This window comes from Saccostrea cucullata, unplaced genomic scaffold (genome assembly GCF_032062105.1).
Source record: "Saccostrea cucullata isolate Sc308-1 unplaced genomic scaffold, CSIRO_AGI_Scuc_v1 ctg1877, whole genome shotgun sequence".
Classification (NCBI taxonomy): domain Eukaryota; kingdom Metazoa; phylum Mollusca; class Bivalvia; order Ostreida; family Ostreidae; genus Saccostrea; species Saccostrea cuccullata.
The window spans coordinates 83,099-109,526 of NW_026930108.1; the positions used below are offsets into that span (position 1 = coordinate 83,099).

Genomic DNA, 26,428 nt, shown 5'->3' on the forward strand with positions numbered 1-26,428 from the left:
GTGTCACATCTATTTTTAAAATAGAGAGTGTACACATGTGAAAGAGTGATAGGAATACTTTTAAATATTTATCAAAAGTAGTAATTGCGATGAGGTTTAAAAAAACTGGAAATGCAGTGGTATTAATACAACTGTAACTTAGCTGGCATTTTACTGTTTTACATACTATAACATTGGCAAAGAAAATCTAGAAAAAAATAATTCATGTAATTTCTAATCATTGAACAGGGACTTTTGAGATCTGCATTAATTGAATTAAAGGCATAAACGTGCATCCTTTGATTCAGGTACTCAAAGCCCCAGAATGACTACCACTCCACCTTCAGCAAGGGCCAACATTTGTGGCTGGTCTGACTGGATAAACATGGATAATCCATCTGTCATGAAACCCGAAAAGCCATTTTCAGGGGACATCGAATCCATGGCAGCCATCCGAGAGAAGACGTGCGGGTATGACATCATGACCAAGATTGAATGTCGCACTGCTGAGGGACACATTCCCTCTGACAGAACCAACGAGACCCTGTCCTGTGATAGAATCCGTGGTCTGAGGTGTAAGAATTCTCTACAGTCAGATAAGAAGTGTATGGACTACGAGACAAGGGTGTACTGTGATTGTAGCAATGTCACCACCCCTGGCCCCACCCGTCCAGGTGGCCACTTTGAAGGCAGCACCACCAAGACCGTGGATGTTTGTGGTTGGACGGTCTGGATGAATGGCCATGCTCCAGATAACAATGGGGAGGTAGAATTATTGTCAGAGCTGGAGAAGGAATGGCAATTCTGCCACACGGATGAGATCACGGCCATCGAGTGTCGTGACAGCATCACTGGCTTGTCCGTCATGGAGGCGGGGCAGAGTGGAGTGATTTGTGACGTGAATCATGGTGGACTGAAATGTGACGCCACCAAGCAGACGGCTCACGGTGGACAGTGCTATGATTATGAAATAAGGGTGTTGTGCGAACCTAAAGGTGTGAACTGTGGTCCGTCGACAGAACCTGCTGCTACACCAAAGTTTGAGCCACTTACAGACTCTTACCATAAACCAGTAACGGACAAGGATGGTCACACAATTATGGTCCCTGTCACCGGGACTCAGGGCACCCCAACAGCTGTCCCTATCACTGACAAGTTTGGAAACCCACTCCTGGTACCAAAGACAGATGTATACGGTAAACCTGTAACCGACAAGAATGGAAACACTGTAATGGTCACTGTTCTGGAACCGATCAAAGGAACACAGGGAGTACCCACTGCTGTTCCTAAAACAGACAAGTTTGGCAATCCAGTATTGGTACCTAAGACTGATACCTATGGCAAACCAATGACAGATGTCAATGGTCATACTGAGATGGTCACAGTGCTTGTTCCCAATCCAAATGGTCAGAGCACTCCTATGTTGGTGCCAAAGACTGATGAATTTGGAAATCCATTGTTGGTACCCAAAACTGATACTTACGGCAAACCTGTGACTGATATCAATGGACATACAGAAATGGTCACTGTTCTTGTTCCAAACCCAGATGGTCAAAGTACTCCAATGCTTGTGCCAAAGACTGATAGATTTGGAAACCCTATCCTAGTACCCAAAACTGATACTTATGGCAAACCAGTGACTGATATCAATGGACATACAGAAATGGTCACTGTTCTTGTTCCAAACCCAGATGGTCAAAGTACTCCCATGCTTGTGCCAAAGACTGATAGATTTGGAAACCCTATTCTTGTACCCAAAACTGATACTTATGGCAAACCAGTGACTGATATCAATGGACATACAGAAATGGTCACGGTGCTTGTTCCAAACCCAGATGGTCAAAGTACTCCAATGCTTGTGCCAAAGACTGATAGATTTGGTAACCCTATTCTTGTACCCAAAACTGATACTTACGGCAAACCTGTGACTGATATTAATGGACATACAGAAATGGTCACTGTTCTTGTTCCAAACCCAGATGGTCAAAGTACTCCCATGCTTGTGCCAAAGACTGATAGATTTGGAAACCCTATACTTGTACCCAAAACTGATACTTATGGCAAACCAGTGACTGACATCAATGGACATACAGAAATGGTCACTGTTCTTGTTCCAAATCCAGAGGGCCAGAGTACTCCAATGCTTGTGCCAAAGACCGATGAATTTGGAAACCCATTGTTGGTACCCAAAACTGACACCTATGGTCAACCATTGACAGATAAATTTGGACACACAGAGATGGTTACAGTGCTAGTACCAGCACCCGGTAATCAGTCCAAACCAACAGCAGTGCCCAAGACAGACAAGTTTGGAAACCCAGTGCTTGAACCCAAGACTGATGCTTTTGGTAAACCGGTAACAGATGCCAGTGGAAACACAGTGATGGTAACAGTGCTGGAGCCAGTTACTGAACCACAAGGCACTCCCACTGCTAGGCCCAAGACTGATGAATTTGGAAATCCATTGCTGGTACCAAAAACTGATGCCTTTGGAAAACCAGTGACAGATGCCAGTGGACACACAGTGATGGTGACTGTGTTGGAGCCAATTCCACAAGGCACAAACACTCCAATGCTGGTTCCTAAGACAGATGAACAGGGAAATCCAATTTTGGAACCCAAAACAGATGCTTTTGGCAGACCAGTGACAGATGTTAATGGTCACACACAGATGGTAACAGTGATGGTTCCCGCACCAGGAAACCAGGCCAAACCAACCGCAGTACCAAAAACAGACAAGTTTGGAAACCCAGTGCTTGAGCCAAAGACTGATGCTTTTGGTAAACCAGTAACCGATGCCAGCGGTAATACAGTTATGGTGACAGTGTTGGAACCAGTCACTGAACCACAGGGTGTACCAACAGCAGAACCGAAAACTGACAAATTCGGTAACCCAGTACTTGTACCAAAAACAGATGCCTTTGGAAAACCAGTTACAGATGTCAATGGCAACACAGTGATGGTGACAGTTTTAGAACCTATTCCACATGGCCAGAGTACACCAATGCTTGTGCCAAAGACTGATGAACATGGAAACCCAATCCTTGTACCAAAGACAGACATCTATGGTCAACCAGTTACTGACCAAAACAAGAACACCATCATGGTTACAGTGCTGGAGCCTGTCACTGAACCACAAGGCACTCCCACTGCTAGACCCAAGACTGATGAATTTGGAAACCCATTGCTGGTACCAAAAACCGATGCCTTTGGAAAACCAGTGACAGATGCCAGTGGACACACAGTGATGGTGACAGTGTTGGAGCCAATTCCACAAGGCACAAACACTCCAATGCTAGTTCCCAAGACAGATGCACAGGGTAATCCAATTTTGGAACCCAAAACAGATGCTTTTGGCAAACCAGTGACAGATGTCAATGGACATACACAGATGGTAACAGTGATGGTTCCCGCACCAGGAAACCAGGCCAAACCAACCGCAGTACCAAAAACAGACAAGTTTGGAAACCCACTTTTGTTCCCTAAAACAGATAAATATGGACAGCCAGTGACAGATAGCCAAGGTAGCACCATACTAGTCACAGAAATGGAGACCTTACCCACCTCAACCGGACCCACCCCAACCACCACACCAGGACCAGTGGTTACCACTTGTGCCACGTACTGGTCCAACTGGTCCAATGTCAACCACCCCGGTGGCACATTCCCAGGGGACAAGGAGCTCACCCCCAAAGAATACACCGACAGGACAGGATTCTGTCGAGGCGGGTCTGTCACAAAGGTTGAGTGTTACAGCGTGGGAATGAATGCTCCATCGTACTCTAGTGGGGAGATCTTGACCTGTGATACCACTGTTGGTCTGCAGTGTAATGATGCAGATAACTTCCCCATGCCTTGCACGGACTACAAGATCAGATACTACTGTGACATCTGCAGTAAGTATTGATTTAAGAAACATGCTGTTTATATTCATAACATTCACAACCATATATGTTCCTCATGACTATTTTTATTCCAAATCCGCATGTCAGACCTACAATGGTTTCATCTTAACCTTTTGTCTCAAAACAAAGAGAATAGGGAGATCAAGGTCTCTCATTACTTGAATTTCTGAAATTTTGACTTACAAGTATATGGACAATGGATCAGTATTAATTATTATCTGATATTGGTCGAGATCTTTAAACTTTACAAGATGGAATGATGTGTCTATATTTTCTTTATCTCAGCTGCTGTGACGCCCGGCTCTAATGTGACCCCAGTGCCTTCCACCTCCATCAGTGTGGGAACAGGCACTCCCAAACCCACAGCACCACTGGGTAGGAAGAATCTTTACAACTTTCTTAAACAATTCTCCCAAAGTCACAATATAAATAACAACTATGACATTCTTTTTAATATTTCATGTCTGTAACTAAATTATTGTAAAAATGGACATAACTTGAAAGTAGGTGCATTGTGAAAAACCACGTAAAATATTTTTCTGTACACCATTCTATAGTTTGTGCTGATGGAAACTCCGCCCAACTCCCTATACATATGGATGACAGTCAGCTGTCGGCCTCCTCAAGTCTCCGCCCAGACTCCGGGCCCCAGAGATCACACATCGACAGCTCAAGCACCGCCCCCCAAACAGGAGGGTGGGTCCCAGCGACCAATGACAAGAACCAGTGGCTGATGATCAGTTTCACAAACCCCGAGATTGTCTACGCTGTGTCGACTCGCGGCCTGGACGGGCAGCAGAATTGGATGACAGCATACTATCTGATGTATTCCATGGATGGAACAAACTTTACTTTCTACCAAGAGGAAGGACAAAGAAAGGTAAGATTTAAAAAAAAACAAGAACTGATTTTCAGAGCAAAATATTAAACTTGTATTAATCAGACTTAACTTTCTACCAAGAGGAAGGACAAAGGCAGGTAAAAATTACAAGAACAGTTTTTTTAGATAATGGAGCAAACTGTTTTTTTTCTCTCAGTGTATTTAATCCTAGTGGGGCCTTGAGTAAAATCTTGACTCACTATTTCTTGTATTTCTAGGTCTTCTCGGGTAACTTTGACTCGGCAACCATCTCCACACACACAGTGAATCCGTTTGTGGCTAAATACGTCAGAATTGTTCCAGAGCGCTGGCAGGGTGGAATTGGCCTTCGCTGGCAGCTGATTGGTTGCAAAGGTAAGATTCTTGTCCAGTCAGACAGGGACTATGATTGTTATACAGTGGCTATGAATGATGATATTGAAGTACATGTTTGTACATGTATTATTATGTAACTATTTAACTGATCATTGAAAATATTGTAAATACTTAACAGGGTTATTTTTGCCATTTAACACTTTCAAACAATTTTGCCTTCCTCTTAATTTGCTCTGACAATGCTGTCATCTTTGGTATTTGGTACATTTTAAATTTGCCCACTAGCAGCGATGGAAAAGGGTGAAAATAAAATGGGGTTGAAAATTTCTCTGTAAACAGCATTTTTGATTCAGTGTTATCTGATGTTGTTTATATAGCAAGTTATTTTTAAATATTAAGTAGTCTGCTTAAGACTTTGTTTAGAAATATACAATAAATGAATAACTGTTCATTTTTAACACAGCATCACCAATGACAGTGGTAACTGGACAGGGATCAACCTCAACCCCCTCTGCCACCCCAACCCATGCCCCAGCCCCACAGTGTGTAGAGAAATGGTCAGCCTGGATCAATAATAACAGCCCACTAAAACAGGGCTCTCTAGGAGACTACGAGAAAATGAGTGCTGCAGACAAGGCCCAGTTCTGTCCTGGTGGTAACATCACTAAGGTTGAGTGCCACGCTGTGGATGGAGACATTCCAAGCTACAGTTCTGGGGAGATCTTGACCTGTTACCCAGACCAGGGTCTGATCTGTAACAATGCTGACAACTATCCACTGGCATGCTCCGATTACAAGGCTCGGTTCTTCTGTGGATGCCCAGGTGTGTATTACTAAGCTGTACTTTTACTCTTATTTTCTTTTTATTTCAAAAAAGGAATAAGATAAAAAGTCTGCCATTCAGTAAATTCAAAGGTTACTGAAAACTCACTGAATGGTAGAGTTCTGTCAATTCAGTCACCTTTCAGTGACCATTCAGTTAACTAAATATCAGAGTTTCATCTGGTTAGCATTTTTTAATTGACAAGTTTGATTTATATAGCTTACAAATAAATCTTCACTGTCGGATTTGGTTTCAGCTACACCTGCCCCCACTACATCTGGAACTGATGCCAATGCAAAATCAACCAGTGCCCTACCAACAAAACCAGGAGGCCATGACAGCCACACTACCACAACGCCACCCCCACCACCATGTGTGGGAGGCTGGTCATCTTGGATCAACCACAACAACCCAGCTAGTGGTAATGGAGACTATGAAAAGTTGACAGACGCTGAGAAACTCCAGCTCTGCTCCGGTGGTAACATCACAAAGGTGGAATGCTTCACTGGGGACATCCCAAGCTACAGTTCTGGAGAAGTGCTGGAGTGTTCACCAGATAGAGGTCTGATCTGTAACAATGCTGACAACTTCCCTGTGCCTTGTTCTGACTACAAAGCCAGATTCTTCTGTCAGTGTGCAGGTAATTTGTACAGTTTCATCTCATCATTTCTGTAGCTTTTCCTACAAAAAATACATATATAGTATCGATTTAAATTGGAGGGATTTGTGTGTAGAATTTGTAGATTAAGATTGGAAACATAACCTTTATGTTATATTTTAGTTTCCATACATCTTACTTCAAATCCTTACATTAAGTCCTGCAATCTTTACAGTAAATCTAAAAAAAAATTTGGGAACATACTCGGTGCTTATAGCACATTGTACCTACATAACCAATTTAAAAATAAAAGCTTTTTTGTTAATAGTAATTCCTACATATTTATTGTTTTCTATAGCACCTGTCACTGACACAAACAGTAAGACAACCAACATTGCCCCAACCAAAACAGATGGAGGACACAATGTCCAGACAACCACCTCTCCATCCCCACCCCGCATTCCTTGTGTGGGTGGCTGGTCATCTTGGATCAACCACAACAACCCAGCTAGTGGTAATGGAGACTACGAAAAGTTAACAGACGCCGAGAAACTCCAGCTCTGCTCTGGTGGTAACATCACAAAGGTGGAATGTTTCACTGGGGACATCCCAAGCTACAGTTCTGGAGAAGTGCTTGAGTGTTCTCCAGATAGAGGGTTGATCTGTAACAATGCTGACAACTTCCCTGTGCCTTGCTCTGACTACAAAGCCAGATTCTTCTGTCAATGTGCAGGTAATTTGCAACAAGCTTTTCTTCTCGATTTAAATTCTTTGTGTGTCATATAATTCTGGAAACATAACCTTTGTTATACTAGTTATAGATTTTTAATTTAAATCTTTACAGTAAATCTAAAAAAAAATTTGGGAACATACTCGGTGCTTATTGCACATTGTACCTACATAACCAATTTAAAAATTAATAGCCATTCTCTGTAACCACTTAAACTTCGTTGCCACGAATGGTCACCGATTTTGATGAAACTTCACCCATGTCTAGTACTTGACACCAGAAACAAATATCAAACAAAATTTCTTTGCTATGTGTCTCGGTTGCTATGGCAACAGTCAGAAAAGTTTGAAAAATCGAGATTTTCAGCCAGTTTAAATCTTGACTCTGGCTTAAAAAAAACTAGAAAAAGCAAACAAATCATTCTCATAAAAACATGACACCTTCATGTCACTTATACCGTAAAGAAACTGTTTAGAATATATCTCTAAGTAAGTGGTAACCAAGGGTACATTTGGAATACATATAAAATGCTGAAATATGCTGAAAAACAGTTTTCACTAATGGTAGGTGTTACATGCTCAAATAAAAATTAAGAAAAACAATGAAAATGTTTGACCTTAAGTATATAAGTATAAGCAATATTATTCTATAAATAACTTTTATGGTTGCCAGGGTAACACAGTGTAACCATGCAAAACCAGTAACTAAGATTAGGTTAATGCTAGTGTCTTGAGGAAAAACATGAAAATTCAAGACTGGCATATATGCATCCTTAGCACCTTGCAACACCAAAACCATAAGAAAAATTCGGTATAATTGCTACTTTGTAGTGTTACCATGGAAACAAAGTACCAGTGCTTAAAAGTGAATTATTTTTTGCTGCATTGAGAATTAAATTGCCATTTAATCAAGAAACAAATTAAAGGACTCAGCTTGAATAGTACTTATCTGTTAGAACTGAAGTTAAATATCGTATATTGATAAAATTTGATGAATAAAACAACACTGTTGCTATGGTTATCAGGAAGGGAAAATGTTCGATTTTGTGAACTTTATATCAATATTAAACCCTGTGTGCCAACTTCTTGCATCCACTTAGAGATTGGATGATAGTCAAAATTAAAAGTCAAGTTAGCTTTTAATAAATATCAATCATAAAAGTTTTGGGAATCTACATTAAAGGGTACGTATCCAAGGAAATAAAATATTTTTTCATGTTTTTAAGCATATATTTTCTACTTATTTCCATAGCAACGCTCTATTTAAAGAATCAAATCTGATTTTTTTCAAATGGGAAAACTTTGAGCAAACCAACATCTTATAAATTTGATCATTAGTTATGAGGAAATGTGCTTTTTTTAAAAGATAGGATACGATTTAAACATACATAGTGTTACTTTGAAGGCTCTCTGTGGTATAAAAACCTTGGCAACCATTGCCAACCAAAATGAAATATCATATTTTTTTCTTGGTATATGATTCAAGGCTCTTTTTTCTATTATTTGGTCATATTCCATCCTATAATTGCTTTTTATTTTTACGTGTATGACTTTATAAAACTCAATGGATATTTTTTTACTTTTGAATACTTTGTTACCATAGTAACGTATGTAATAGTTGATTTACCAAACATGTTTATCATGCAGACATCTGACCTTCAACTTTTGGAGACAGTCATTGCCAATTGTTTGCTTTGCCGCAAATGTTAACTATGGGGCTCTAAACATGTTAAAAAATGCCAATTTTCGAACTTTAAGACATGTTGCCATGGTAACTATAAAACATATCAACCAATTTTTGCCTGATTTCAGTTTAGGGTATCAATGACTTTTATCATAGAGAGTTTGGAGAAATTCTGAGACTATGCAAGCCACAGCTCCTATATAAAATTTTAAATCATTACAGAAAATGGCTCTTAAAGCTTTTCTTTGTTGTTAATATTAATTTCTATATATTTGTTTTCTATAGCACCTGTCACTGACACAAACAGCAAGACAACCAACATTGCCCCCACCAAACCAGATGGAGGACACAATGTTCAGACCACAACCTCTCCATCCCCACCCCACATTCCTTGTGTGGGTGGCTGGTCATCTTGGATCAACCACAACAACCCAGCTAGTGGTAATGGAGACTATGAAAAGTTGACAGACGCCGAGAAACTCCAGCTCTGCTCCGGTGGTAACATCACAAAGGTGGAATGTTTCACTGGGGACATCCCAAGCTACAGTTCTGGAGAAGTGCTGGAGTGTTCTCCAGATAGAGGTCTGATCTGTAACAATGCTGACAACTTCCCTGTGCCTTGTTCTGACTACAAAGCCAGATTCTTCTGTCAATGTGCAGGTAATTTGCAAAATTTTCTCTCATTTCTCTCTGTCATATCATTCTTTAATGACTAGTTATAGAATTATTTATTTTAATCTGATGTTTTTATGAATCAACTTTGATTTTAAAGATGGGAAATGTGCACTGGATTTATTCATGCATTTTTCCTCCTTTCATAAAAGTTTTAAAGAAGAAGGTATGGTTTCAATACAAATCTTGCCCTGTGATTTTCTTTAAAAATGAAACTGATGTAAAAAATGAAAACTCATGTATTTTGAATTATTGAAATGCCATGCATAAAAATTATACAAATCATTTTTCTCACATGTCTAAATGCTAATTGTGTCATAAACATGTGATTTTCTTAAAATGTTGCAGAAGACACCAATTTTCAATAGAACTTTCTTTCAGAAAACATTGTCCACAGACATAGCCCACAAAGATTTTAGATATGTGATTTTTCATTGTATTTTATACAACATAGCCAAAAATTAAAGTGGGCGACGGCTGTGGACACAATTTTCTAAAGGACAATTCCCCTTGATATGGATCAATTTAAAGCTTTTTCTGTTTGCAATAGACAAATGCACCAAATTAATGACAACATATTTTCAGAATGGTACTCCTTTATACCATATTCTTTCCTGATCTTTCAGTCATAAACTTACATTATCTAATATTCAGACCAGTTTCAGAACTTTTTGAAAACATTTAATTTTTAGGGCACAAGAAAGCTAAAACCATACCTTCTTTCTGCAGATGACCTCAAATTAATAAGATCAGTGCTAGCCTTGTAGAACATGGTACCAAGTATATCAAAGCAGAACACTTTCTGTTGAATAGGAGATTGCACTTCTTTTGTTTTTATAGCACCTGTCACTGGTGCCAATAGCAAGACAACCAACATTGCCCCCACCAAACCAGATGGAGGACACAATGTTCAGACGACCACCTCTCCAACCCCACCCCGCATTCCCTGTGTGGGCGGCTGGTCATCTTGGATCAACCACAACAACCCAGCTAGTGGTAATGGAGACTATGAAAAGTTGACAGACGCTGAGAAACTCCAGCTCTGCTCTGGTGGTAACATCACAAAGGTGGAATGTTTCACTGGGGACATCCCAAGCTACAGTTCTGGAGAAGTGCTGGAGTGTTCTCCAGATAGAGGTCTGATCTGTAACAATGCTGACAACTTCCCTGTGCCTTGTTCTGACTACAAAGCCAGATTCTTCTGTCAATGTGCAGGTAAAGAAGATTTGAATGAAATTATTTGTGAAACCTATCTTGATTCACTTAGTTGGTCCATTAATTTCAATTTCTTTAGACAGTATTAAAATGCTTTGCAAAACTTCAACAAATTGCTTTTAACTTTAAATATTTGTATGTACAGCTTCAACCACTTCACCAACTGGTACTGCTGCCCTTCATGGTGGCACCACCAGGCCAGCCCAGACCGACTCTAACGGTCATCTAGTGTCTACCACCACCACGGCACCACCACAACACAAGGTCTGCAGAACAGGCTTCACGGACTGGATCAACAGGGATCGGCCGGAGACAGGAAACGGAGACCACGAGGCACTGACCGACGCCGAGAAAGCTGACCGCTGTCCTGGAGGAAGAATGACCCGAGTGGAATGTTACGCCGAGGCTGGGGATATTCCGTCGTACAGCTCAGGAGAAGTTCTGACGTGTGACGCGGCCACTGGTCTGACGTGTAACAATGCCGATAACTTCCCGGTCACCTGCACGGACTACAAGATCAGATACTACTGCCAGTGTCCAGGTAATGCACTGCTTCATTGACTTTACTTCTGTATGGATGAATATGATTATCGTGAAGAAATATGATATGAATATTGTAAAAATATGATTTTATTATTGAGTTTTGAAAAAGGTTCAGAAAACCTTTTTTGTCAATTATGATTGAGGATGGAAATATTTCATATGATTTTAAATAGTTCATGCCTCTCAACATAATACAAAATATATGTTAAGGTACATATAAATCATAATCATTATCTCATAATCATGAAAAAGATTTTGTTGCAAATAAAATTAATGAAGTAATTTTGTGTTACAGACAATTTGAGTGGAGGAAGCACTCCTGGTGTGAACACCACACCAGTCCCGGCTACCTCTCCTCCTCAGTGTCAGACAAGATGGTCCTCATGGATAAACACGGATAATCCGACATCCGACGGAATGGAATACGAACACTGGACAGCTGTTCAAAAGCTCCAGTTCTGTCCAGGTCTGTTCAATGCGTTAATCTTTTTTCCTTTTTTGTGTTAAAGTTTTAAGATTTGATATCTTATTATACAGTAAAGCTTTGGTATCTGGAATACCATTATCTTGGATATCATGGATATTTGGAAGTGGTTTGGAAGTCCAAATCACTTATGTCCTAGTCTTTGGCATTGTCAACCATTTATGATACAGTTTTTCCTTCATGATTCTTTAAAAATTTGTTGATTAATGTCTGGTCACAGAGAAGAATTAAATATTTCAAAAATTTCAGTGAAGCTTTCCAGTGAAAATTATGCATTTTAAATAATTAAGTGAAAGGGGAGATATTCTTAAACTCTTTCGAATATAAAAGTAAATTAAAAAAAAGATATTGCAGTTTTTACAGAATTCCATGTTTACAAATAAACCATCAGATACAACTTAATTTTTAAGATATGATATCTTTAGCAGTCAGCCATTACTTGGCAAATAAAAATTTCATATATTTTAGTTTTAAAATTTTATCACTTTAATATATCTTATGGAGCTCTTCTTCTAAAGGAGATCAATTTAGTCTAAAAAATGGTCACAACTACCCAGCCTTCTTAATTTGAGCTCCATAAATATTTTTAAGGTGGAAGCATTGACAAGATTGAGTGTGTGACCTCTGATGGTGACATCCCATCCTACAGCTCAGGAGAGATGTTGACATGTTACCCTGACAGCGGACTCGTGTGTAGGAATGCCGACAACTTCCCTGTACCCTGTTCTGACTACAAGATTCGCTACCACTGTGAATGTCGTAAGTACTTGTGATATTTTCCTACTTTCTTATTAAAAGGAAACTAAAAGAAGTTTCACTGTGGCATCCACTTATATTGCTATGGTCCTATATAATTCCATTTTTTGAAAGTCTTGTCCACACTAAATGCATGTATAAAATTCCAACTCCTATTTTAAAAGTAACTACACATTAACATAGATTTGAAGACCATTAGGAAGGCAGTACTCAATTCTATGCTTCATAATTTCAATTTTAAAGAAAACTTTTCATTAAGGTTTAAATTTAATAAAAATTATAGGAAGAAAGTTGTATTACTGTTAAGCTTTGATAAGAACTCCTAATCTAGATCTTACAGTTATATGTCATCCAATGGAATATGTCATCATATTCATTTCAGCTGCTGGACCTGTACCAGGTAAAAATGTAAGAACCACCCCAAGTCCCAACCAGTCCCAGACCACCAAGAATACACCAACCAATATCCCTACAGTTTGTAAAGCCTCTATGGGAATGGAGAGCAAACAAATCCGTAATGAAATGATCACCGCCTCCAGTTTCCGTGATGCCAATAGCAGCCCAGAGAAAGCCAGACTGAACACTAACGGATTCTGGATGCCGGCTTCTGACACAAGGTCTGAGTACCTACAGATTGACTTCCTACAGCAGGCTTACTTAACAGGTGTCACCACCCAGGGCCGCCCTGACGCTCCAACTTATGTGACTTCGTACAAAGTTCAGTTCTCCACAGACGGAATTAACTGGAATACATACAGAGAAGCAGAAGCAGAGAAGGTATAGAGATTTGTAAATAAATCTTGATTTTAGGCCGTACCATGTCCTTACTACTTAAAGTGAATACCAATGTTGTAAATTTATGATAAAAGCAAAGAAATTCTTATTACTACAGTGTAGAGATGTTCATGACTTATTGAATGACATTTTCCTCAAAAATTATAATTGGTTGTTCCTGTTATTATACAGTGAGTTGTACAGTATCCAGAAATTGCATTTATGTAATTTCATTTAAAAAAATCTTAAATGCTGTTTAAATTGAAAGAGCTTTTAAAAGTCCTTCCAAGGTTCAAATTTTACAAGTTTTGTATTTTATTTTGAAGATTTTCAGTGGAAACTTTGATTCCTCCACCCCAGTGACGTATTACTTCACTAGTCCACTTCACGCCCGATTCTTAAGAATCCTTCCACAGACATGGCAAGGAAAAATAGCTCTAAGAGTCGAAGTCATTGGCTGTCCTGTGACCTATCCCAGTACGTCTATTTTTAAAAAAAATGAAAATCAATTTTTTAAAGATAATTTTTGAACTAGCAGATCTAATTAATTTTTCTGATAATTTTTAGCAACCACCCCACCACCCACTCCAAAGCCTACGACTGTTGCATTGACACCAGCCCTGAAACCTGGAGTGACTTCTACCATAAGTTAGTCTTATTTCTATTTTACATCTAATTGTTTTAATCATTCGGACATAATGTTTTATCTGGCCAAATAATTTTTTATCATTTTGTTGTTGTGATACCTGTACATATATGAATAGGAAATATGAGATAATTTCTGATTAATTATTGCATTGTTCATCAAATTGAACTAATGAGAGTTAATAGTTTTATCCATCCCAAGCAAAAATGTTTAACTGAAAATAATTTTGAACAGGTTTTATAAAGAATTGTGAGGAGATATTCATGCAAATTTCACGAATTTTTTTGTAGGAGAATCTTGCGTCCAGTATGATACCTGGGTTAATGTGGGTCACAACACACCTGGGTCTACAGGTGACAGAGAACCAATCGACAAGGTGAAAGAGCTGTCACTCAATTGTCAGAATCCACTCAAGATCCAGTGTCAGACCGTAGGGGGTGTGGCCTATGACCAGACAGGACAGATTGTCAGCTGTAACCTGTGGGAGGGTCTGACCTGCAACAACATGGACCAGTTTGACCCCACAGGCTGTTTGGACTACAGGGTCCGACTGGGTTGTTTGAAGCAGACTCCAGAGTGTGGTACGTTTCTATTATAGAAAGGCAGGCAAAAAAGTGGGTGTTTTTCATAACCTGAAAAAAAATATGGAAAGACCAGTGACTTACTACAAATTGAATTCATTTGTATCTTCATCATAGACCTTGATCTATTGTAAAATAATTGGTTAGGAGGTCATTTCAGAATTTTACTGTCATATATTTTAAAAATGTGAAATGTTGCCAAAATATATTGTCATTTTATTTCTCTGTACAGTTCCGATGCCAAACAACAACTTACACAAAACAGTTGCACCTGTTTTGAACCCCCACGTGGTTCCATGCTTTGAGGGACTAGACACCTCCCAGTGTCCGAACTGTTCTGCTGGTCTCTACTGTGATGGAATGAGATGTGTGAAGAAAGCTGACTGTACATGTCAATACAATAACAAAATTATCATGGTAGGTACACAACTTTAATATGTGTATTCAGATGGACCTCTAAATGAAATGGAGTAGATTTTTTTGAGAGGAAATTGGGGAAACCACATAGATGTTGATTTAGCTTAAAAGTAAAATGTGAAGATCTTTTTTAAATAAAATAAACACAGGCCATTTTGATTTTATATGTTTTTGTTGTTGTAGAAATCGGACATTGTCACAACAGACATGTGTGAAACCTGTCAGTGCTACAGTGGTGAACTAAGATGTGTTCCCAAGAGTTGCCCACCTTGTTCCACTGTAAGTGTATATATAGAGCAGAAAAATAAATGAAAACTTCATTGATTTACATAGGATATAAAAAATACACCCTCAATGTTCATTGATTAACAAAAACATATATGGATCATGCTCTAAATGTTTTCAAAGATGAATAAGTAAACTGATTTTTTTGTTTTCTTTATTTATTTTGCAATCAAATAGATTTTGGAGAAAAGAGAATTCATAGGGACTCTGAATTTTGCTTACTTATAATATCAAAGATTCTTGATCAATATTTGTTTATATCAATATTTGTATATATAATATAAGGAGCGAAGTTTAAATTTTTCTACTCAATTCATAAAAGTTTCTTTAAGACCAAATTCCTTATACCTAAATTTTAAATGTATCTGATTACTTTGAAACATATGTAATTAAAACTGCACTCTGTATAAATTAAGTATATGTTTCATGTACAGGGTGAAACAAAAGTAGTCAACATGACTAGCTGTAGCTGTTCTTGCAAGTCGTGTGATGCCAACCAATTCAGATGTGGAAACGGACAGTGTATCCCAGCATCCTCCAAGTGTGATGGTGTCATCGATTGCGACAACGATGAAGTTGGATGCTGTATGTCATTCATACAATGACTTTATTGAAAGCATCAATAATGTGCTGTACAATTTAAATTAGTTGGTGTATAGAAATTTCCATGAACTGTTATTTATTTTTTTTATTTATTTTTTCATTTTGACTTTTAGTGGTACAACCTCATTTCACACCCCCTTCTATCCCCACACTGTCACCAGTTCCCGGCTCTCATGTGGTGCCAGTCCACCAGTCAACACCATTTCATGACGGCCATCAAACTCACACCAAACCTCAAAGTAAGTGACGGAAATTAAATTCTAGTCATAAGGATATGAGTGAGAACAAAACAGCTCTCATGAAAGACTAATTCTTTAATTTTATATTTTCTTTTTAACAGAAATACTATTATGCAAAAGAAAAGAAATATATATTAATCTAATATCTCTAATATGTACTTAGGCAAAGCTAGTTGATTAGATACATATACATTAATTTAAATCATGTAATTGTAAACAATTTCAAAATGATAGTAGTTAAATCAAACATTAGAAGTCCTTTTTTATTGCTAAGTCAATTTTTTAATTCATGAACAGAAAAGCAAAAAAAGGGACTTCTACAGTATTTAAAACTTATATAAACACTAGTATCTTGCGTAGGTCTATGTCTGTGTATTTGTTCATTTTTGGAGCCAAATATTTTCTAAAAATCCATACAAAACTGTTTAGTTGAGAAATTTTTTTCCAGTGTGTTATTCACATTTAGGGGGAAGGGGGGGGGGGGGGCTTTTACAAACAAAGATACAGGAGAATGGTATGTAATAAGACCTGTATACTTTACTGTGAAATAAAATTTATTTCAGCTTGTCACTCTCGCTGGTCAGGCTGGATGAACTCGCACCACCCTGGGGACCCAGGAAGTCATGGTGATCATGAGCCATCTGCTGCTGAATTTTCCAAAACCAACAACTTCTGTACTAGTGGTTCCATAACAAGAGTCGAGTGCTACTCAGTGTCAATGGATGCCCCCGCTGAGTCCTCGGGCGAGATCCTGACCTGTACCCCCGACAGGGGACTCGTGTGTGATGACTCGGACAATTTCCCCATTCCTTGCGGAGATTACAAGATCAGATACTTCTGCGCATGTGGTACATAAAACATTTCACAAACAAATTATTAGACATAAATCTATTGATCAAATTAATTTTCACCTGTAATGTGCTGGACTTGTTATAAACTGTATGTTTTTTTGTTTGATTTGTAATCTGATGTTTAGTAAGGGCTATTCCTGCAAAATACCATAGGGCTTGGAAGGCAGCTGATTTTTAATGTATGGTTAGTGATGCAGGAAAATTATTATGCATCAGTGACTGTCAACTGGCTCAATTTAGATTTGTAAATGGTTATAAAGGGTAATTAATTGTTGTTAATTTTTGTAGCATATTAATAAATTTATGAAGGCTGGTTTTGTTTGTTTTCTTTCATAAGAAGTAAGATTTATTTCAGAAAATTCACAGATTTATTGAATCAGTTCCAGCAAATAATGCTGTGAAATGAGCAGATGACTTCATTTCAGGGAACATATTTTACCCTTATCAGAGAGAAAATATTTGAAGTAAATATGCTCACACAAGGAAAAAAAAGTTTAATTCTGGACTTTTTGTTAAAATCTTGACATTTTATAAAGATTGATTCTTTAATCGTACCAAGAACAAAAGATATTTTGCTGTTGAAAAATTGAAGAAAAAGATTTTGCAGATCTGAATACAAACTTTACCGTATTTTTGAGTCTGCCCAAGAGTGGGTCATGAATAGTAAATAAATGAGTATGTCATAGTAGACCTGATTTTGCTTCCATTATATAATGGAGTGAAATTTAGATTGGATTTGTTGCATTAATTTTCAGAAAAATGCTCTGCAGTTTCCATTCCCAATGAATTCTTTTGCTGGAATAGCCCTTTAAAACATTACTCTGTAAAACACATAGAAATGAGCTCAATGTAATATCCTCTGTTATGAATGAGTGATTTCCCCTTTTTCAGCTAACAATACCTCAGTTGTTTCCCCTGTCACAACACCAGCCCCTCAACCCTGTAAGTAAAGTCTTTTTAAATCGGAAAAAATAATTTTTATATACTTATAAATTGAAGAAACCAAAACAAACATGGCTTATATATTTTTATAGTCCATATAAAGGTGAAGGAAATGCAAATTTGTTTATCAGACCATGTTTTCTATTGCTTGCAAAATGGTTTTAGTCTCTAGTTTCCAGATTTAAGCCTATTATAATTTTGTCCATAGCTTGTGATTCTGTCCACTGCCAAGCTCTGGTCAAACCTCCCATGATGCCAGGGGAGGTGGCCCGTGTCGTGAAGACTGCTGACGGGTGCTGCGATAAATATGAGTTGGTCTGTAAGCCAGAAACCTGTACTATCCACCCTCTGACTTGTACCCCTCCCCAACTGATGAAAAACATCAACCCAGGGGAATGCTGTCCAACATTCCAGTGTGGTATGTACCTTGGAATGTCATTGAGAGCTATTAAGGAGGGAATGGAATAGTTATTTTGGTCAGCTTACATTTTTTCTTCATACGCAAGTTGGTCATGAAATTTAAAGGAAGTGTTTTTGAAAATTCTTTTAGAAATGAAAAGATTTAACTAGTACGCATAGAATATGAACATCAAAGGGTTATTTTAGGAATTAAAAGTGCTTTCCACATTTTTTGGCAAATGGTTTTCAATAGACTCTCAGAATTTGAAAATGTAAAGTAATTTACTCATATTAATTAAAGAAATTCAAATTTTCAGCACCATGCATTTGAGATTGAAACATTTAATACTAGTACTTTATGAATACTTCTCGTTATAGAGTGCCCAGCTGTGTGTCCAACCGCAGTTAAACCAACATGTCAAACTGTAAGTATTATAATTATTGTTATGTAACATCATTTTAAATAACAACTCCTTTAAAATAGAAAAATTAAATTCAGTATCTGCTTTTAAAAATCCTTTCAATAATTTTTTTTAGGGAAAAGTTGCGGTACCTGTAGATACTACTTGTAATTGTACCAGTTACACATGTGGTAAGTACTAACAGTAATTGTAAAAGTAACATATGTGAAAAGTACTAGCAGTAATTGTACCAGTTACACATGTGGTAAGTACTTAAAGTAATTAAGAGTAATTGTACCAGTTACACATGTGATAAGTACAAAGAGTAAATGTACCAGTTACACCTGAGGAGGTACTTAGAGTAATTGTACCAGTTAAACATGTGATCAGGATAAAGAGTAATTGTACCAGTTCTGCTTTTAATGTATATAATTCATTCACTACGATTATGTTCTGACAGTGACTTGTTTTGTTTCCAGTGAGCCGTGTCCCGTTAGACTATGGACCTGCTGTCTGCTGGTATAAACACTCTAATGGTTCAAGTCTTTCCTACAAGGTAAAACTTAAGACAGATTGAAGGTATTTTCTTGGAGCCTGCAAATTCTTCTTTTGTCAGAGATCTTCTATAATTTTGCATAAGAAAAAAAAAATTGTAAGATGTAGATATATACTACTTACATGTATTAGTATGGAATATCAAACATTAAAAAAAAACATTGTCAAGTTTCATTGATCATATGTTATTTTCATCAAACAATGCTAATTAAATATATAACATACATTTACCAGTGCAAATAGATTAGTACAAGAAACTGTATTTCCAATTTTTAGTGTACATGTACTGATTTAATTTTGTGCCTACATCAGGTGAATGAAACCTGGACAGATGGATTATGTAAATCCTGTGAATGTGAGAAACGACTTGGAGGAAATGTCGAGACAGTATGTCACCGAGAGAGATGTAAAGCCTGCCCTCTGGTGAGTACTTAAAAAGGGAGATAATTCAATGTAATTGTTTGTCATTAAGAGAGATGTAAAGCTTGTCTTGTGATGAATAATGAGCATGGAAGACAACTGAATGTGAGAATTTAGTGTGTTTATGTGTGTGTGTGTTGGGGGATGGGGGGGGGAGAGTTGGGGAGTTTGTTGTTTTTTTTTTGGGGGGGGGATATGGAGCTTGTCATCTGGTGAATACTACACAAGGGAGATAATTGAAAGTGAGTGTTTAGGAGGGGAAGCTTTGTCACTGGAAAGAGGTAAAGCCTGCCCTCTGGTGAGTATTAAACATGGGAGATCACTGCATATCATACTTCATTGGAAGAATTGTGGCGATAGTGTGTAACTGAGAGTCAGAGTTTAAATGCCTTTAAATATTTCTGAGAGTCTTGTGCAAGGGAGATAATTGAGTGCTTAAATTGTAGTAAAATAAAAACTTTCAAGTTTTACTAGTAGTAGGCTTATATCATATTTTGTTTTTCAAGACTGTTTGTTTAAATCCCCATGCAGTCGAGCTCTTTAAGATATTTTCAGTGTTAATTTATTTGTACACAGGGCACAACGTTAGACCACAGTGACCCTAACAGCTGCTGTGGTACATGTAAAGAGACAGGGTGTGTGGTGGATGGACATGTTTACAGCGTAAGTACTGCTGACTCAAAGGAACAAGTCAGGAGTGATTTCTAATATATATCTTAATCACAATGTAACATATATCTTTTTACTGTAAAAATTTCAAATATGTTTTAAAAATACTTGCCCACCTCAATCAAGAAGTACACTTGACTTGTCAAAAGTAACATGTACGTGAATGATTTAAGTTCTGAAATTTTCTTGATGAACGTCTTTCAAACAAATTATTCTGGCAATATCTTATGGAATTTACCTTTGATAGCTGTAAGGACAATTTAAAAACAGTACTGATTTTCTCTCATCAAATCTGTGTGGTTGCAGATTTTGCCAGATTTTAAATAGCTATAAACCATAAAAATGTACATGTCATTTCCTTATTGCTCTAGGATGGAGAGGCAATACCAAACGCAATGAAATGCTACACAAAGACTTGTTCAGCAAGTTCATCTGGCTTCCTCATAAAGGAGACACAAATACAATGTCACACAGACAATCTCCCAGCATGCCAAGGGGTAGGTTTACTTCCTGTACAATTCAAACTTTAAGCAGAGTTTGTTTTTTACTTTATCTTATAATCAATATGCAAGTTGGTAAGTGCAAAAGCAAGTCAAAATAAAGCATGAGTCGTAAGATCATTATTTTTTTCTTTCAGAATACAACAGAGTATGACCAATCAGGTTGCTGTCCTACATGTGTACTAACACGTAAGTTTAAAGCACTCTAACTCCGGAATTTTTAGCATTTCTTGACAACAATATCTTTCAGTCAGCAAATTTATGCATTGAACATAAAGAATTATTTTTGCACAACATTTTTTACAGACAAAACCAACAGATTTTGGAGAACTTGATAATACTGAATTTCGTTGCTCTTTTTCAGCTACGAGTTCCAACCTTGTAGGTTCCAACAATAGCTGTTCAACCTGTCAACCAACTCTACAGTTTAAAAACCCGGTATTGACAATAGGCTACTTCACTCTAACAGAAGGAACTGTAACATGTAGAAATGAGCAACCTGTAGCCGATCTCATGCAGTGCTCGGGGCATTGTGAGTCCCAGGCCACTTATACAAACGTTATGAAGGGCTTCACAAATAAGTGTAATTGTTGCCAGCCCATACGAACCGTTACAAGGAGTGCCGTTCTTACGTGTTCTGACAAATCTACCCGAACCAAATCGTACACTGTTCCCGAGGTGTGTGGATGTAGGGCCTGTACCAGTGGAACTTAATTGGACGATTACAATTAAATCTCATTGACCTCCCGTTTATGAACAGTATTTAGTTTAATGAACATATTTTATACAAAGACATTTTTTATTGAATATATTTTTTTAACTTCTTGTCCTAGTTTGTATATATATTTTTATGCTATTTTGTTGTTATTCATCTTCAATCTCATGTTATATAAATAAATGCAACTGTTACAAATCTTAACGTTTTCTTTTTTAGATAATATCAGTTACTCAGTATTCATGTTCAAAACGGATATAAATGGATTTAGGTACTCCACACTTATATATATTTCATACACCTAGAAACTGAAGGGTGTAATTAACTGTACAGTTGTGCAAATATTAATATATATTTCCTATAACAAAACTAACTCATAAAACAGGAGCAATAGATGGTGTATCGAAGTTTTGATAAGATTGACCACAGGCTTCAATGTATCTTTGCCCCAACCTCAGAGGTTAACAGATAAACTCCTGGCATGTTTACCAATCAAAACTCGTGTTGCATAAGAAATAAGTATACTGCAGACACAGAATACGTTTGATATCCAGCTTCATCTTCTTGTACACAACAGGATTTGAATGATCTTTATTCTAACAAACAAAAATTCAAAAATTATTACTATCTTCAGTGCATGTAGTTCTCTCCATAAACCAATATATTAATTAATCTTATTTGGAATCAAGTCTCAGGGAAAAAAAAATCAAGATGTAATTGTGAAACACTGAGGCCTAGGGCAATAATGCGAAGGTCAAATTTTCTGAAATGCAATTGAAATATGTTGGCACAAAAACAAAGGTCTTCTCACAATAAATATGCAATTGCAAAATATGAAATCCCTAGCACCATATGTTCAAAAGTTATGGCCAAGGTAGGTAAAACTCCAGGGTCAATGTCATAAGATGAAAGTTGTTGGTATCCAGTAAAAGGTCTTGCCATAAGGAATAAATATACCGTTCAAAATAATGGCCAATGTTAACTTTTTAAGAAGTTTGTCGATACGTCAGAGTTGTTCATACCCATGGAAGGTTTTGTCAAACAGAACACATACTTGAAATATAAAAGTCATAGCACCAACTGTTCAAAAGTTATGGCCAAATCAAAAATTTGGAATTTTTGTGTAAATGTGTGTAAAACTCTGAGGTGCCAAAAGAAAGATCTCGTCACAATGAATACAATTGTTAAAATGAAATGAAAGCCATAGCCCCACCCAGTCAAAAGTTCTGGGTAAAGTTAAAGTTTTTGCCAACAAACAGACAGCTAGGCGGACAAAAGGACAGACTGACAAAAACTGTATACCTCCAAATCCTCGATTAAGGGGGCATACAAAACGTACAGCAAAGTGAATGTTTAAGCTCAACCACATATTGTAGGAAAAAAAGGAAAGGGGAAGTCCGTCTTGGAATGGAAATTTACATGGCAATATATTTTTACTCTGTTAAAGAATTTTTTCAGTAGAAAGTACTCAAGCAAGCCTTCACTGACACCCACTTTCTCGTGTATTACGTTGTTGATACTTGCTCACTACGGTAATTTTTTATTACTCTTCACCTAGGCATCTGATCCCACCTGCGGAATTTTTAGGGGCCCTCTTCACATGTAAGACAAATCTTGATTACAGATTTTTTTGATCGATCACTAAAGGTAAAAAGATATTTTTACCTTTTTACATTCTATTTTGATTAAAAATAGAAGGAAATGATTCCTTTCATTTTTTTCCCCTTTATGATGAATTTATTTACAACAGCACACAGAAAGATATAGTTTAAAATTAAAGACTTAAAGTATTCAATACTATGTCAAATCTAAATGTATTTAAAAATTGTATTTTGGAATTCCGTTCAGAATAAAAACCTAGGACGACATGCTTCCACTGTACATCAAAATTTAACACAGAACTCAGATTTTTCCATATGAATATGAACATGTTTACAATCAAAAATTAAATGTCTAATATCTTCAATTTCATCACACATATTACATAAAGCACATAAATGCTTTAATTAATATATGTTATTCTGTTATTTTTGTTATACTAACTATCCTGGCCCGGGTTAGTTATTAGAAATTGTAATCGGGTGTGCATAATTATTAATAAACTTATTTAAACAAAAAAAAAAAATCTAAATGGGTATTGTATTAGGCAGGTCCCTCCCCCCCCCTGTGATTCCCCCTTTCCTCGTTGCAATTAGGCGTCACCTGCATGTTACCACCACAAATCTGTATTTATTGCCGATTCGGTCGCTATAGCAGGCGCGTAGCATCGTTTTTGAAAGTGGGGGGGGGGGGGCAGCCAGAGAAAATTTTTTCTACTCACCTGAAAAACTTGACAAGCAAAAACAAAAAAAAAAACAAAACGAAAATTAAAATAAAAGTTGCTCAAACTCGAAAATCCTATTTCGTGTGGTAAGGGGGGGGGGGGGGGGGGTTTCACTTCCAATTTTTTTTCGTACATTTTCCTACAATAGCTTGGTATCACAATACTATGGGAAAAAGTGGGGGGCTAACCATCCTTTCAATTAACATTTCCTATAGTAAAGGTAATGCTGGGGGGAAAAGTGGGGAGGCCAGCCCCCCCCCCGCGTTGCTACGTCCCTGTATAGTATCACGCGTGTCTAATTTTTTATTCCATTAAGGATTTATCTGCAAATAATCTAGATGCTACTGGTAGGGGTGTCATAAAATGATTTTACCCATGGCATCATATTTATTTTACAGTTAAACATAATTCTTTTCATTGACTATCTTTATCATATAAGGTTGTTCGGTTATTTCAATTAAAAAAAATCACAAATATGAAAAGGATATGCTGCCTTTCTAGACCTTTTAACCAATGAAAACCGAAATCGCAAGATATTCTTTTATTCACAAACACACAAAAAAAACACAAATCGGATTAAAGGTAACTTAATTCTCTATAAAAACAATGTACACAACAGTCATTCTAAGATTCTATAATATTTGGAAGTAAGTTAATTGATTTCAATTTAATTATTCTATTTGTTTACCTCAATTTCAATAAAAAATTGTTTATTCAACTGTACACACTCAGGTAAAATTGTCTTCATTGCGTTCGAACACAAGTATGATATCAAATTAAAGAGAAGATTGAAATATCTAAAAACAGTATATTAGAGAAACACCGACATCTTACGAACGAACGTAACCAAAAACGGGGATCAGTCATTGAAGTCTATTGTATTCACGGTTGGATTATTGAATTCTTCAATTTTATTGGGATTTCGATAGATAAAATCCCCACAAGATACCTCAAAGCCACGTCTTGTCGTAGTCGCTACCGTGAAGCTACAATACATGTCAATGGACATTTAAACGAGCAAAGGGGTTCGAGAAGGGAAATGAAAGGAAAATTTTAAAAATGTCACTCTGTGGCATGAAATAAAAAATTAAAATATGTGCGGATCTAGTAGGGATCGAAGGATGGGGGAGCGAGTACTTTACGAAGGACGCCTGGGACAATAAGGAGTTATGGTCTAAAATTAAATTGCAAAAACCCAAAAACTTTGAAGAAATTCTTGTTCAAAATACTATATGCTGCGAAAAATATAATTAATATGGCTTTTAATACACAGGTATTATAGCCATATCATAAATCCAGGGGGATGCCCGTTCGTAATTTGTCGGTTGATAAAGCTTCTTCTTACAAACATGTATCTTAAAAATCTTCATATAATTCTCACGGATGCTAGTGGACAGGATCCCCCCCCCTTTAACATCCTAGACCCAATGCCATTTTTTAATTTCACTGTTAAAGCTCAAAGGCTTCTCGAGATATTGCTCGAAACAAAAGTTTAACAGACAGACAAAATTCTAAGACAAACGGGCAGACCGAAATTAATATCCCCAACTTTCAGGGGGGGTGGAGGCGCAAAAATGGAAGCTTAGTGAATTGTGTTTTTGACATAATTTAAAATGTATGAGAGCAAATTCTATATTAGCATGCCATCATAGGACCTATGCCCCCCCCCTCCTCAAACCCCTGGAATATACTGTATATAAATCCGGGTCCAAAGATATTTTGCAAAATTGATACCTGCAGTTAAAAAGTTAGAGGTGATTTAAGATACTACGGGCATGATTTTTTAAAAATAAAAAGTGAATTCTGTGTATTTTTGGATTTTTCATATGAAATGCAAATTTATAAATATATACTAGACGGTTAATTTATGAAAGAAGACAAATATGAATATCTTGGGACCCGGTATGTATATTAGGGGTGGGGGCGGGGGCGGGGAAGTTGTTTGGTCTACAAGCACTTGTGATAAGCAGATGTGTGCACATACTTTTGAAGGATGCCATGACAACTAAGTGACAACTACGTTTCATATTATTCACACTTTTAAAAGTCCGTATATATTATTGTTGGTATTCTGGAATCAATCTTTTTTTTTTTGTTTTACAACAGGATGGGGAATATATATTTTTCCTTACAAATGAAACAAGTTATAATTTCGGTTATAGTTTTTATATGTATATTGGACCTTCGGTCAAAATAACTCTGTGTGTGGTCGAAAGTATAAAGTGTGTCTTCTAATTTTATATTTTGAATAATGCATGGTTAACAAACAATGACATGGTGGAGCAAAACTTTAAGACAAAGAAAAGAACTTTACTAAGAAAAATGCACCACCCTACATAAATGCATAATATATTTTCAGCCTTTTTTTATAATCCACACATATAAACAGATATACATGACTGTACACACGGTCGTATATAGAAGAGGGGTTGAGGGCTTGGTGATAAGCCCCCCCCCCCCCCCCCCCCGATAATGAAGTCGATTAATAAACAATATAATATAGAAAACTTAGCTACTGTATACTT

The 26,428-nt window shown here is 37.1% G+C and overlaps 1 protein-coding gene across 1 annotated transcript in view; it reads left to right on the forward strand.

Annotated features, from left to right (window-relative positions):
- LOC134282945 (uncharacterized) overlaps window positions 1-21,778 on the forward strand; it is a 61,774-nt gene extending 39,996 nt beyond the window's left edge. The window contains exons 45-75 of the mRNA XM_062765365.1: window positions 288-3,875; window positions 4,170-4,259; window positions 4,442-4,764; window positions 4,983-5,118; window positions 5,543-5,902; window positions 6,159-6,542; window positions 6,859-7,233; window positions 9,199-9,573; window positions 10,426-10,800; window positions 10,946-11,341; window positions 11,639-11,809; window positions 12,419-12,586; window positions 12,966-13,360; window positions 13,684-13,834; window positions 13,925-14,005; window positions 14,294-14,584; window positions 14,817-15,001; window positions 15,185-15,280; window positions 15,721-15,871; window positions 16,003-16,128; window positions 16,692-16,976; window positions 17,871-17,921; window positions 18,130-18,339; window positions 18,699-18,745; window positions 18,858-18,912; window positions 19,201-19,277; window positions 19,589-19,699; window positions 20,273-20,359; window positions 20,737-20,862; window positions 21,003-21,054; window positions 21,230-21,778. Coding sequence (XP_062621349.1) covers window positions 288-3,875; window positions 4,170-4,259; window positions 4,442-4,764; window positions 4,983-5,118; window positions 5,543-5,902; window positions 6,159-6,542; window positions 6,859-7,233; window positions 9,199-9,573; window positions 10,426-10,800; window positions 10,946-11,341; window positions 11,639-11,809; window positions 12,419-12,586; window positions 12,966-13,360; window positions 13,684-13,834; window positions 13,925-14,005; window positions 14,294-14,584; window positions 14,817-15,001; window positions 15,185-15,280; window positions 15,721-15,871; window positions 16,003-16,128; window positions 16,692-16,976; window positions 17,871-17,921; window positions 18,130-18,339; window positions 18,699-18,745; window positions 18,858-18,912; window positions 19,201-19,277; window positions 19,589-19,699; window positions 20,273-20,359; window positions 20,737-20,862; window positions 21,003-21,054; window positions 21,230-21,579 — 9,668 coding nt within the window. The 3' untranslated portion in view covers window positions 21,580-21,778. The remainder of the gene's footprint in view (window positions 1-287; window positions 3,876-4,169; window positions 4,260-4,441; window positions 4,765-4,982; window positions 5,119-5,542; window positions 5,903-6,158; window positions 6,543-6,858; window positions 7,234-9,198; window positions 9,574-10,425; window positions 10,801-10,945; window positions 11,342-11,638; window positions 11,810-12,418; window positions 12,587-12,965; window positions 13,361-13,683; window positions 13,835-13,924; window positions 14,006-14,293; window positions 14,585-14,816; window positions 15,002-15,184; window positions 15,281-15,720; window positions 15,872-16,002; window positions 16,129-16,691; window positions 16,977-17,870; window positions 17,922-18,129; window positions 18,340-18,698; window positions 18,746-18,857; window positions 18,913-19,200; window positions 19,278-19,588; window positions 19,700-20,272; window positions 20,360-20,736; window positions 20,863-21,002; window positions 21,055-21,229) is intronic.
- The last annotated feature ends 4,650 nt before the right edge of the window (window positions 21,779-26,428 follow it).